Source organism: Narcine bancroftii, chromosome 6 (genome assembly GCF_036971445.1).
Source record: "Narcine bancroftii isolate sNarBan1 chromosome 6, sNarBan1.hap1, whole genome shotgun sequence".
NCBI lineage: Eukaryota > Metazoa > Chordata > Chondrichthyes > Torpediniformes > Narcinidae > Narcine > Narcine bancroftii.
The window spans coordinates 35,135,090-35,148,315 of NC_091474.1; the positions used below are offsets into that span (position 1 = coordinate 35,135,090).

At 40.3% G+C, this 13,226-nt stretch overlaps 1 protein-coding gene across 1 annotated transcript in view; it reads left to right on the plus strand.

Annotated features, from left to right (window-relative positions):
* fam210b (family with sequence similarity 210 member B) overlaps window positions 1–11,797 on the plus strand; it is a 52,531-nt gene extending 40,734 nt beyond the window's left edge. The window contains exons 2-3 of the mRNA XM_069884610.1: window positions 3,708–3,883; window positions 10,159–11,797. Coding sequence (XP_069740711.1) covers window positions 3,708–3,883; window positions 10,159–10,375 — 393 coding nt within the window. The 3' untranslated portion in view covers window positions 10,376–11,797. The remainder of the gene's footprint in view (window positions 1–3,707; window positions 3,884–10,158) is intronic.
* Window positions 11,798–13,226: the final 1,429 nt, after the last annotated feature.

Here is a 13,226-nt window from a genome sequence, read left to right on the forward strand (position 1 = left end):
ACGTGGAAAATGTACTGGCTGGTTGTATCACAACTGGCGTTGAAATTCGACCTCAGGAATTCAGAGGCTGCAGAAGATCATAAACGTAGGCAGGTCCATCACAGCTTCTGGCCTCCCGTTCAGTGCAGATGTCTCTGTGAGGCGTTGCCTCAAGAAGGCAATCAGCATCATAAAGAAACCCCATCACCCTGGTCACAACCTCTTCTCACTGCTACTTTCGGGCCGAAGCCTGAAGGCCAGGACCTCAGGCTCAAGAACAGTTTATTTCCAACAACTAACAGACTCTTGAACCTTTCCTTCAAACACTAATCATGGACCGTCTGCACTATTGCCAGGACATTTTGGCTGTGAATTAAGTAAGAATTTTGGTGCAACTATGCATTATACAATGTGTAGATCAATAAACCCACTGTCATAGATGCTGCGCAGGTCGTGCAGCATCTATAGGAAGTCAGAGGTGACCAACATTTCAAGACTTTTACCCTGTACTTCCTGTATGACCTGCTGAGTTTGTCCAGCACATTTATGTAGTGCACGACCTCAGCTCAACATCTGTAGATTTTCTTGTTTAACATCTGTAGTTGCTGTTAAAATCCAAGATGGATTGATTTGTGGTTCATCTATTTCTGACTTGTGGCATTATCAGTGAGGAGCAGCTCTGCAGTTTGTCCATTTTCTACGTTTAAAAACAGGACCTCGCATGAGCCAAGCCTTTTGACCCTGCCTTTTGTTTTGACACTTCTGCAGCTCTTTATTGTATGTACATTTTTAATTCTGCAATGCCTTAGGCCATTTTGTTACATTGAAAGTATATAACGAATAAAAGTTGTTTAAAATTGCGATTTCATTGTCGACAAGGTATGTATTTTAAATAATTTATGAACTTGAAGGTGGATTATGTTGCTATTATTAAAGGACTTGCTTTTCATCTTGAAGAATAAGAATTATCTGCTTTTTGAAAGATATGCTGTTATGATTATATTGGCAATGAAAATAATTAAATACATGTTTTTTTTTTACAGCAGCAATTTTCTCTCTGAATCATTGGGATCTGACAGATCTATCATTATTAGGGAAGGTTTGGTTGATGGAGGGGGAGAACCAGGAATGCCAAAAGACTCAAAAGAGCAGGTTGACACATTCAGAGAATGGGTGGTTGAATGTCCCTCAAACAATCAATACCTACTGGCTGAAGGGCCAGTTACTCCTATTTGTCTAGTGTAAAATCAGGAACTGGCCTATTAATGTTTCAAACGCTGTTCTCAAAGGAGAATAACAATTAAATAGATCATGCTGAAAGGCCTTGCCTAAATGTACAACTCTTGGTCGCCAAGAGGCTGTAACCTGGTGTACATTTCCATCATTATTCAATGCTCCTGTGTTTCTGTTCTACTTGGGATGCTCCTGGGGATTGAGGATGACTCCTGTTTTTAAGGGTTCTAATGAGGTCACTGTGGGAACCACAGATGTGGCTTGTGAGCATGTGTTTCTTATGAGCCTCTGTATATTCTCTATTAATGTCCTTAAGTTTCTCAAAGGCATCTCAATACACATTTCTTTACCCCATGCGGGATTATGTAGTTCAGAGGTCTGGAGTTGGTGTATGGTCTAATCTGAAGTTATGCATGAAGCAATTGTTTTTAGATTCCACTCCCACTTTTCTGGAACAGCTGGCCATCTGAACATCTTCAAATAGATGTATATACTCAACCAGTACCTTGCCAGGTTGGCTACCATAAATCAAAGCAAAGAGCACCAGGAATTATAGCAGTGAATGTGTGAGTTAAGTGGCCAGCCAGCTGATCTCCAAAGGGAGAAGAGCCAGGGCACTGGGTTTAGAGAGAGAGGAGAAAAAAAAAATCAGGGCTAGCTCTAAACATTTCTCAGATGGGTGAGAAACCAACGTTTCTGCGCGTCATATCTTGTAATAATACAGAAGGAGGCCATCGTGATAAATGGGATTGCACTCCTGAGTCCATTTCAGCACCCAAGAGTGCAATCCCATTTATCACGATCAAACCCAAGCTGCAGGGATGGTGAGGCAGCCATGGGAACTGCTGCAGGCCTATCCCGCTCATTGTGTGTCGCGTTTCCAGGATTTCCTTTATTTCACCGTATTTTGAGCTGGCAACTGATATCTGGACCAACCATCAGAAGATTTAAGTCTAAAATAAGATGAGAAAAGAAATGCGTTTGGCCAAATAAGCTATCATTGTCTTATGAGTTGGATGTGCACGAGATTTAATTCCAGCTTCTGGAAGGGTTTTAATTAATAATTTGTGGACCATTCCTGATACTCCTGCATCTCTTCCCTGATTGGAGCAAGCTGAAAGATGTGTGCGGGGTGGAAGGGGTCCTCGGTGATTTTCTGTGCCCTCTTCAGACAACGATCCCAGTCGATCACATCGATGGGGAGGAGGGGCACTTCAGTGATCCTCTCTGCCACTCTTATGGTTCTGTGGGATTGACCTCCAATCCATTTCTCTGCAGCAACTATACCACAGTGTGATCCAGCCAGCATGGACAATCTCGATAGAGGTCCTGTAGAAGGTTAACATAATGGTGGCTGGAAGCCTTCCCTGCTTCCATTTTCTCAGGAAGTGCAGTCGCTGTTGCGCCTTCCTGACAAGTAAGGATATGTTGTGTGTCCACAATAGGTCTCTAGTTAAATGAACTCCAAGTAATTTGGTGCTCTCCACTCCAGAGTTGTTGATGTGTAGTGAACAGTGGTTGTTCCTTGTAATCCCGAAATCCATGATCATCTCCTTCCATTTTGTCCACCTTGAGACTCCAGTTGTTGCTCTCACATCATATCATGAGATTTTATACCTCTTCTCTGTGGTGTGACTCATCGTGGTTGCTGTCGAGGCCAACTACTGTTGTACCAGCTGCAACTTGATGACACTGTTGGATCTGGATCTGGCAATGCAGCTGTGAAACAGGAGTGGGTGAGCACAGAGCCCTTGGTGCACCAGTGCTCAGTGTAATGGTGCTCAACGTTCTGCTTCTGAGCTGGACGGACTGTGGGCTTTCTGTAGGAAGTCCAGAATCCAGGTACAGAGAGGGGTGTTGAGTCCCAGTGAGGTCAACTTCTCCACCAGCCTTTGGGGAATGATTGTATTAAATGCCAAGCTGAAGTTGATGAACAGCAGTCGATGATTATCTTAAGGAATTGTATTTAATGAATCCTTGTTTCTTTTTAAAATTAAATTTAGATATACAGCACGCTAACAGTCCATTTTAGCCCTCAAGTCCGTGGTGCCCAATTTACACCCAATTAACCTACACCCCCAGTACGTTTCGAATGGTGGGAGGTGTAGCGCGTCAAATGACTCAAAGACTTGTTGACTCAAACCAAGGTTTTTATTGACAAAAGACTGGAGTGTAGTACATCGAGGACGACCAGTCCAGACTGACCTGGGTCTGGTTATGGGCAGCCCTTTATGACCTGCCAGTAGGCGTGGCTATGGCTCTCAGCCAATCACTACTACTCTATGTAAATATATACATTGTTGATAGTATTCTGTCCTATCAGAGAAGCAAACTGGAGCTGCCGGGGAAAACCCACACAGACATGGGGAGAACGCACAAACTCCTTACAGACAGTGCGGGTTTCGAACCCTGGTCCCGATCGCTGGTGTCGTAAAGGTCTTGCGCTACATCAACTGTGTCGCCCAACAATAACTTGCATCCTCTCCCTCCTCCAGGGAGCCAGCAGAACACCTGGGAAAGAAGCCAGAAGATCTGACGGGGATGATGGTAAAAAGCTCAATAAATCCCAGCAGCTGAAACAAGTCTTTAAAGAATATGGAGCTGTGGGAGTGGTATTTCATACTGGAATATCGCTAACTTCACTTGGAATCTTCTATTTGGCTGTTTCAAGGTGAGTCTTGGAGAAGATCCTTGGATTCAAATGGTGTAACATATTGTCATGGAAATTAACTCAAAGACAAAAACTTTGAGATTTGCTTTAAGAGTTTATTAAGGAGCAAGCATCCTTCACCACCATCAGAACTCCAGCAGCTACAAAGTTCACATTTATACAGGAAAGCAGATAAACTGGCATGATTCTTTCTTGCATTCCCCCATTCAATGTCTAATAAATCTTTCACTACATGTACCAATTAGTCATTCAGCACAGCTCAACAATTCTCTTTATTCTGTATTATCAGGATCTCCGAGTTCCTCCAGACACCTCCTCTCCCTGGTCTCAGAGAGATTCTTGGGACCACACTTGTCACTCAAGGTTACTCTCCACTAGCATCAGCAGTTTTGTATTCGGCTTCAAAATGGTCGAGTATCCCATCATACACTCATTTTAGCCATTTCTACCATTCATGTAGTAAAACATGAAGGACTGCAGACACTGTGATTGTAGTAAAAACACAATGCTGGAGGAACTCAGGTCAAGAAGTGGACTTTATTTAGCAAAGATAAAGATACATAACCAACATTTCAGAGATGAGCCCTTCATCAAGGTATGAACAGAACTATTCAAGCATATGCCTACATTTTGCTCATACCTTGATGAAGGGCTCATCTCTGAAATGTTGGTTATATAGCTTTAACTTTGCTATAAAAGATTCACTGTTTGACTGACTTTCTCCAGCATTATGTTTCTATCATATGTAAACTCCTCCTCCAGCCCTCGTCCGTGCTGACTTTTATGTGTTGATCTATACTAATTCTACACTGTTCCTATTATCTCCTGCCCCACTGTTTCCACCTATTTCTCCCTATCTGCATAAGGAAAGTTTGCAGTGGCCAATTAACCTAACTACCCACACACCTTTGAGATGTGGGATTAGAGAACTACTGAGGTGGGGGGGGGGGGGAGGGGATCCACACAGTCACGGGGTAACAAGCAAACTCCACACTGACAGCCTCAGAGGTCAGGAATGAACTCTGGTCACTGGAGCTGTGAGGTAAAGCCACTGCTCACCATCACACTGTGCTGTCTTTATTACGATGTATGTGATGGAGGGTCCCTAAGGATACACTCAGGTTCCTTTTTTTTGCATTCCTGCGCATCACCCGCCAATCTTCCTGCCATGAAGAAACCATTGTGATTCAAGGCATAAGTTCAAATTTCAGATCACCGCCTTATATTTGTATCCTAGAGTAATTGTTAAGGGAACATGGAATAGGAATTTGATATCGGATTCATTCCGTGTTCTGTTTAATTTACCAGTTCATTGTACACACATTGATAGCAAAGGAGAACATCTACCACCTCCGTACATGTCCTCCATTATGAATATTATGGATCTGTGAGGCAACAGCTCCATCAACGGCACAACTGTGACTAAAACACTTTTGATGCCTTTCTAAATGTCACCCTTTTGATGGTCTCCGTGATGAGAACTGATTAGCTCTGGTGCAGTTGTGCCTAATGGCTGGAGTCATCCAAGTTAAAACTGCTGCTGGCTGCCTGTTCAATGTGGTGTATGGTGGTGTTGAATCTGGACCTAACCTTGCCTCATGTTGAAATGGCAGGAAATACCAGGCCGTATTCCCCAACTCGTGTAGCCTTGGTGTCTGACTTGTTTCAGCACGTATCGTATCACAAGCTGTTGATAACTTCTGCTCAGTTAAACGCACACGTGTGGAAAAGCTAGCAGGTGGTTCAGGTTTGCTGTGGAGACTGGTGCTCAACTTGCAGTCATGAATGTTGGGGGAGGCAGAAGCGATTAGAAATTTGGAGTGAGATCCTCCCTGTGAGGAGGTATAATTAAGGGTGTGCACAGTCAGTGATAGTTTCGGAGAGGTGACTAGGAGAGAGTGAGAGATCTTGTTGGAGAGGTAATATGGGGTTTACAATCCAAGGTCAATGGGAGGGGGAGGGGAGATGAGACAGCTGTGACTAGCGAGGGGACCGGTGATGTAACGGCATTTCCAAAGGTTTGAGCATTGGGTATGGCAGCAATGGGGAAGCAAGTAATTGAGCACGTTGAAATCAAAATAGGAAGAAAGGCATATCAACCTGGTGGATGGCATAGACCTCTGATTCCTTGTCACAGGCCTAGTTGGGCTGGGCCTCTTTAATGCTGAAGCATGTCTGAATACTTTAGTGAAGGCCTTCTCTATTGTGCAAGGACTGCCAGTCTTGAATGCACACATTTTGCTCAAGTGTTGTCGAAGCATGCATCACCGCCATACCCACAAAGAGGATTGAACACAAATCATGCGATGAGTTACCGAAACATCAAATTTGCAAAAGCACCTGGCGATTGTTGTTTGATTAACCACTCAAATATGTTACAAGAAATAGAAGATGCTTTAGGCCAAAGATTTCTCTCTGCCTTGACAAGTTTTTAATCACTTATCAGATCATCAATAATGAGCAGGATTAATCAGCAAACTTGGTTACTTGTGAACCACGTTAGCTATGTTTGACAACAGAACATAAATTCACACTTGGTTTGTTTGTTGCATGTACCGAGTAAATCAACAGAGCAGGTAGTGTTGCAATAAAAGACAACACAGGGTGCAATTACATAAGTCACGATATGGAGACTAACGGTTAAAACAGAGCAAGGATATCATCTTTTACAAGTGAGAGGTCCATTTAAGAGACTGATAACTTGATGTCTCTGAATCTGGAGGTTTATGTTTTCAAACTGCTTGACATGCTAGTGTGAGAGATGAGTACAACTGAAATAAAAATATGAAAATGAAGAAACTAAAATTGATACATTGGTAAATGAATAAAGCCAGTATGAACAGGATAAGACATGGATATTAGAATGCAGGAAGCAGAATCAGTCTGAGTAAGATAAGAATCTCCTAGCCTTTAGACAGAATCAGCAAGGACACAGCCCTGAGGGTCGGGAAGGTGTAAATTAGAACAAAGACAGGTTTGTGAATAAGGACAATGAGGATAATGACATGATAAGACACCGACAGGATACCCCCCTGGTCCTCCAAGTGCACAGAAACAGCACGTAGGCAGGCAGGATTGCCTAATGCCAAACCTCTCCAGGAGGCAGAAGAATGTAAGGGGGGGGGGATTCCTATACTGAAATGAACTGTATAAAGTTGGGTGAGCCCTAATGTATGTGTGCATTCCCAGGGTAAGGGGAAGCACCCAACTTTGCATTGTTGTATAATAAATGTTCTTTGTTCTCAATTTTTGTCTCGAGCAATTTCTGTGAAGGTACTTCTGATTCTAACACTAGGAATGCATGTGGACTGCATCAACACAGTCTGTGAAACTATGGAATCTGCTGCTTTGTAGGAAAGCTGATTTTTAGCATGCATTAAGAGGATTTGTGTTATTCTTATAACCCAAAACTTCAGCAAATTTTCATTGGCACTTTTTAGACTTCGGCTTTCAAACTACTAAAAATGCAGTGTTTTCTCACCTATACCAGTTTTTATTTCTGCTCTCAGGTCTCCGGGAAGGTGGTGCTTGGCGATTGTTGCCAACTGCTTGTAAAAGAATAACAAAGATTATTTCCCCCTACATTTCTAACCCAATTCACACTGGGTCGAGGGGATTAAATATTATAAGCCATATAATCATATGACATACCAAACCCGTGTCCATGCGTCTCCTATAGCCCGGTGTTCCCAAATGTAACCTACATCAAGCTCATGAAACATTTTTCCTTTGAACCTCATTTATCAATTATTGCTTCCCAGAAATGGTGGAATAAAAGATTATTGTGCCGTTGTAACAAAAAAAATACCTTGTAACAGTTTTTGTACCAAATTGTCACAGGTTCTTGAGCTGTGATTTAATTTAATGCATGATTTTTTTCTTCTTTTATCCCAATCTAACCAGCTATGATTTAAACTAAAACTTCATTGATCATGTGGCAGAACACACAATAAAAGTCAGCTGACCTGAATAGAATTAATTAGTAAAAATTAAATTTGAAGCAATTTCAACAACAAATATCAATGGTTAAAACTAGAAAACAGCTTTTTAAAAAAAGATTTTTAAAATAATCTTAGGTTAAAACTAGAAAACAGCTTTTTAAAAAAAGATTTTTTAAATAATCTTAGGTTAAAACTAGAAAACAGCTTTTTTAAAAAAAATAGTATAAAATCAGACTAAATTTGCAGGCTTATTTTATGCAAAGTTCAAAGATATCCAAGTCGTGTACATTAAGCCTTAATGAGGATATGAAGCCCAATTTGCATTTGTTGTTCTGAACAAGCTAAAATGTTAAAAGTTCCTGGTCACTGTCTCTCCTCTCTTAACTTCAGTATGGTACAGGATGTGCTACACTGGAGAGGATGAAAGCTTTAAGATCGGGCATTAAACCAAGGCTTCCTGCCCTGTTGTGTAAAGGTTAGGGTATCCCGAAGGTCCTGGTCCAATCATTTTACTTTTGTCACCAGCACTAAAACAAATTAAGTTTGTATTGTTATAGCTATATACAAATGGACTTTACGCTTTCTTTCATTACTGCAATGACTGACCACATTTCCAGAGTTCTTCAATGCTTTGAGCTGCCCTGAGGTGATGAAAGATGTTGTATAAATGCAAGTCAGTTTCATTTACATCATGACGCCATTCACTGGCATTCCCACCTTGGCAGTGGTACTTGTGGATTGAATGATGGGTTTTGTGCACCAAGGAACACTTAATACATGCCTCAAATCTGAGGTCATGCCAGTTCGTGCCAGTGAGCCTCCTGCTTCAGTGGGGGAAGAAGAATCTCAATGAAACATAGTTTTCACATTGACCATTGGACAAATCGAGGTGGTCAGAAAGCTGGCATCATTTTGTGTTGGGGCTGCAACTATTAAAGGGGGGTTAGCAGAGGGGCAACTGACAGAACACCATTCTAAGGAGAGAGGGGGTCTGTGGTGATGGAATTTGAGTCAAAATCTATCTTTTCATAATATAGAGAACAGCAGTGAGGAACGGTCCCTGTAGAAGCAATGAATTACTTTTCAAGGTAGGCATGCCATCTCACAGGAATGATGAGGGCGATCAATCAAAGGTGAATTAATTTCCACAATTCCTGCCTTTTCCTATCATTAATGTTTTTTTCATACAGCGTTCCAGAAAATTGTTCCCAAAATTGGGGAATGCAGTCTGTATAAAAGGTTATGTGGAGGTAAAATATTGTTCCGACATTTTATCTCCTGGACCCCTAGACCATTTCACAGAACGCCCGCAATCTAAACGCAACTGCAGACGTTCAGCAACAACAATGGAACGTCATTGATGCTGCATGACACACGTAAGTTATATATCACAGTCGACATTGACGCAGTGGTGTCCCACGTCGACCGAAAATACCGCACCTCAGTCACTTAGTGTAGACATGTGGTGAGATCTGAATTTTTGGCGTTCTGGTCGTTCCTGTGAGAATGACCACTCTGAAAGGTAGGTGTGATAATTGCTGACAGGAAATAAGTCGGTTATATGTAAAAAAAAAAGCATAAAATACCATTGTGTGATCATCTGCAACATAGGTACAGTTCCCTAAGATGCAAAAGGAAAATCTGGTTCTGCTGCTATTGGTGTTGTTATCCAATCCCCTCCCCCTCTACCTATTCTCATGTTCTCGATGACTTCAATTGTTTTTTCTTAAGAAAATAAATTTTAACTTTTTCTTCATTATTCTCTCTGAATAATCTTGTGTTTCCTAACTGTTACTTTCTTTGTTCCATCTAAACACTACCCATTACTCCTTGATTGGCATGTCCTACCTCAGAATATGAATCAAGGGCTCAGGGAAAAAATATATTATCCAAAAGAAAGAAACCCGAAGATTTTTTTTAAAGTGGCAATAATGAAGACTAGCACTGAACGAGAGGCTGAGCCAAGTTTCTCCACTGATTGCAATAGATAAGTGGTCTGACTGTATCACTTAACATTTTAAGAGCTTGGAAGCAGGACATTAATCACTGCTATGCAAAATCAGCATTTTAATTGGCTCTGCAATTTTGTCAGTTTTAAATTATTTAGGCTAAAAGTTTCATATCTCTGGATAATAGAAGTTTGCATCTAGGTAAAATAAATCAAATTTGTTTCAAGACTTTTAATAAGGTAAAGCATGCAGCAATGAACAGAAATGCCATTTCTGCAGATTTTGCATGCTCTTTGAGTAACAAAAACATGTTTTATTATATTATCCTATGTTATACAATACATTGCTTTTAAGCCATTTGATCAACATTTTTGCTTATTTTCAGTGGTGTGGATGTGACTGCAATCCTTTACAAGATGGGACTTAACGAAACAGTGGTGCAGTCCAGGATGGCAGCTGGTACCAGTACCTTTGTAATAGCATATGCCGTTCACAAGGTCTTTGCCCCAGTGCGAATGAGCATTACCTTGATTTCTGTTCCTCTCATAGTGAGGTATTTTCGTAAGATGGGACTTTTTAAAGCCTCTCCTTCCAAACCATGAAGAACTATTGAAGGAGGTTAACTTTGAGCACAGTACAATGAAACTTAGAGCTGTCATCTCCCAAGTCTCAGTCCTGCTGGTTCTTTGAAGTTATGCATTAAATGCTGAACCTCTCTTAATTTCAGTACCATGCAGGACATTATGCCGAGCTTTCACCAGCTGCCAGATAAATTTTAACTCCTTGTTGTTATCCCACAATATCTGGTGCCTGTCACAAAATTTATAGGGCAATATGATTTGAGAACCACATTTTTTTTTGGCTGACACATTAATATATTTCATCTGGTTCACAAAATGGTTCAGTTCTTAATTACTCTCTTCATCAGACAGCTCTTCAATTTCTTCTCTATCTCCACCAATGGCCATCCAAAATGCTTTAGCAACTTTTTCTGCATGGACTTTTCTTTCGAGAACCACATTTAAGTTATATCAAATGTAATGATCAGATGGTATAATGTTGGTTTTACGATGATTCTTGAAGAGAGCTCAGAAAATTCTATTTTGTTGGGCATGCCAATTAAACCTGTTATTTCTTTTAAATATGGCCATATTAATTTCACTTGAATGAAATAATTGGTTTTCAAGTATATACACATTACTCATTTGTGTTATTAATATATTTTTTATGATCTACTTGAGCAACTCTAGCTGATTTTTCTAACAGAGTTATGTACAAGGTAATCATGCCTTTGAACAAGATTGTGGCATTTCCTATTCATTTTTATACAGCAAATTATCCAGATATCTGCTGCTCAAAGTACTGTTGAAGATGATGATTTAGATTCGCTTTCTGATCAGGACCACTAGATGAAGTTTAGTTTATGAAAATGCCTTTTCTGGCTTTCAGGGAAAATTAGAATATGTTGGGTCATAGTATGAGAACATTACTCTCTCCATGTTGACCTTGTATAGTTTAATAATATCCAACTTCTGCTTTGATTTCCTCCCCATCACCAAAAAAATATCAAGGCACCTTCAGAAAGTTGGCTGCTACCAGCATGAGCAAACTTTAATAATCATTTATTGCAAGTAGTATTCAGTGATACTTCAGCTTGCTTTTCCTTAAATGCTCCAAAGGAGAATCTTGAAAACAAACCATCTCTATTGGCTTTGAGACATTTGGTTTGGTGGTTCAAATTATCTGCAAGTTATCACAACAGGCAGTACCCATCAATGCCAAATAGAAATGCAGCAGGGTAGGAGACCAAATCATTAACTATTGAAGTATAGATGAAGCAGTGAACATTTCCATGAAGAATACACATTTTCAAAGTATCACATTTGTGTACTTGCATTCCTGGCATCCTGAAAGATTTATCAATTATTTTGTGTATTTATCTGTTGTCAGAAAACAAAGCAGACATATGAAGTTGTGTATGAATTAAATGTTGGTCTTCAGTGATCCTAATTTATGTAATTTAACATGAAAGTTAATTATTTTGTCCACAACAACTGTCAAATTTTTGTATGGAAATTTTGGAAAGTTTAAAGCAGGGCACTTTTGGAACATGTGGGTTAAATGTCTTTAACATTGTATTTTTAAAATAACTGCATTATTTGATTCTAGTAATATTTCCACTGATATAGGAATGTGACCAATTATAAACTATTTTTGAATATGACCAATTTAAAATCAAAGCAGAATATGATCAAGAAATACAGACAAAGCAGGTATGTAATTAAATCTAGAATTTAAAAAAATTGTTCAAGCTCCATCTTGTTCACTATTACCCTTCAAAAGAAATACCATCTTCACATTACCTCTTCAAACTCAAACCATTCTGTTGGTTGACACTCAATCACTGCCTTGGGAACAATTAGGAATGGACTGAGGGTCATGCCAAATATTTAAAGTGCTTCCAATTGCTGTAGGCTTCAGACTACACTTTCAAACTTCCTTTGGCAGTTTCAAGCTTGGAACTCAATGTTGTTTCGCTGCCTCCATGGGCACCATCCTGCATAAACTTCAGTGCCAATAACTAAGAAAAGTACATGACCAGTCTACATACAAGTTCTACGAAAAAATGCTTTCTTCCACTGACTGCAACTTTTCAGACATTTGCTAATAAAAACAAATGCAAGGCCACTTATCCATGCTGTGTCTGGGAGCACTGAATTAGGTACTTGCTAAATATTTCTCCAAGTGGGGAAAGAAAATCAGCCCTCAAAGCAGGAGAATCCATGCAGGAAGTAGGAAAAAAAAGTCTGCCGTAACACCCAACTTGCCAAAAACAAACTAAAAATCAAAATATTTATTGTTAAATCTGAATCAAAGATGCAGTAAAATCTCTTGAATTCCCCCAAATTGAAGAGAATGCTGAATCCCAACTTGATAGGTTGGTCCAGTAGATTCACCAACTTAAACAATGGTCAAGAGAATATTATTAATACTCTCTCAATTATCATTCAATAGACAACTACACTACAATTCCAAATGGTCACACAACATCAGAAGTGGAGAAACTCCTGAGTCCTATTTACTATTGTCAATTAATACACTCACTCAACAGGAACAGTCTTCTGGCTTAAAATTTCACTGGGAGTTAAAGGCAGTTACAATTTATATCTTCTTCTTTGGCTTGGCTTCGCGGACGAAGATTTATGGAGGGGGTAAAAAGTCCACGTCAGCTGCAGGCTCGTTTGTGGCTGACAAGTCCGATGCGGGACAGGCAGACACGATTGCAGCGGTTGCAGGGGAAAATTGGTTGGTTGGGGTTGGGTGTTGGGTTTTTCCTCCTTTGCCTTTTGTCAGTGAAGTGGGCTCTGCGGTCTTCTTCAAAGGAGGTTGCTGCCCGCCAAACTGAGGCGCCAAGATGCACGGTTTGAGGCGTTATCAGCCCACTGGCGGTGG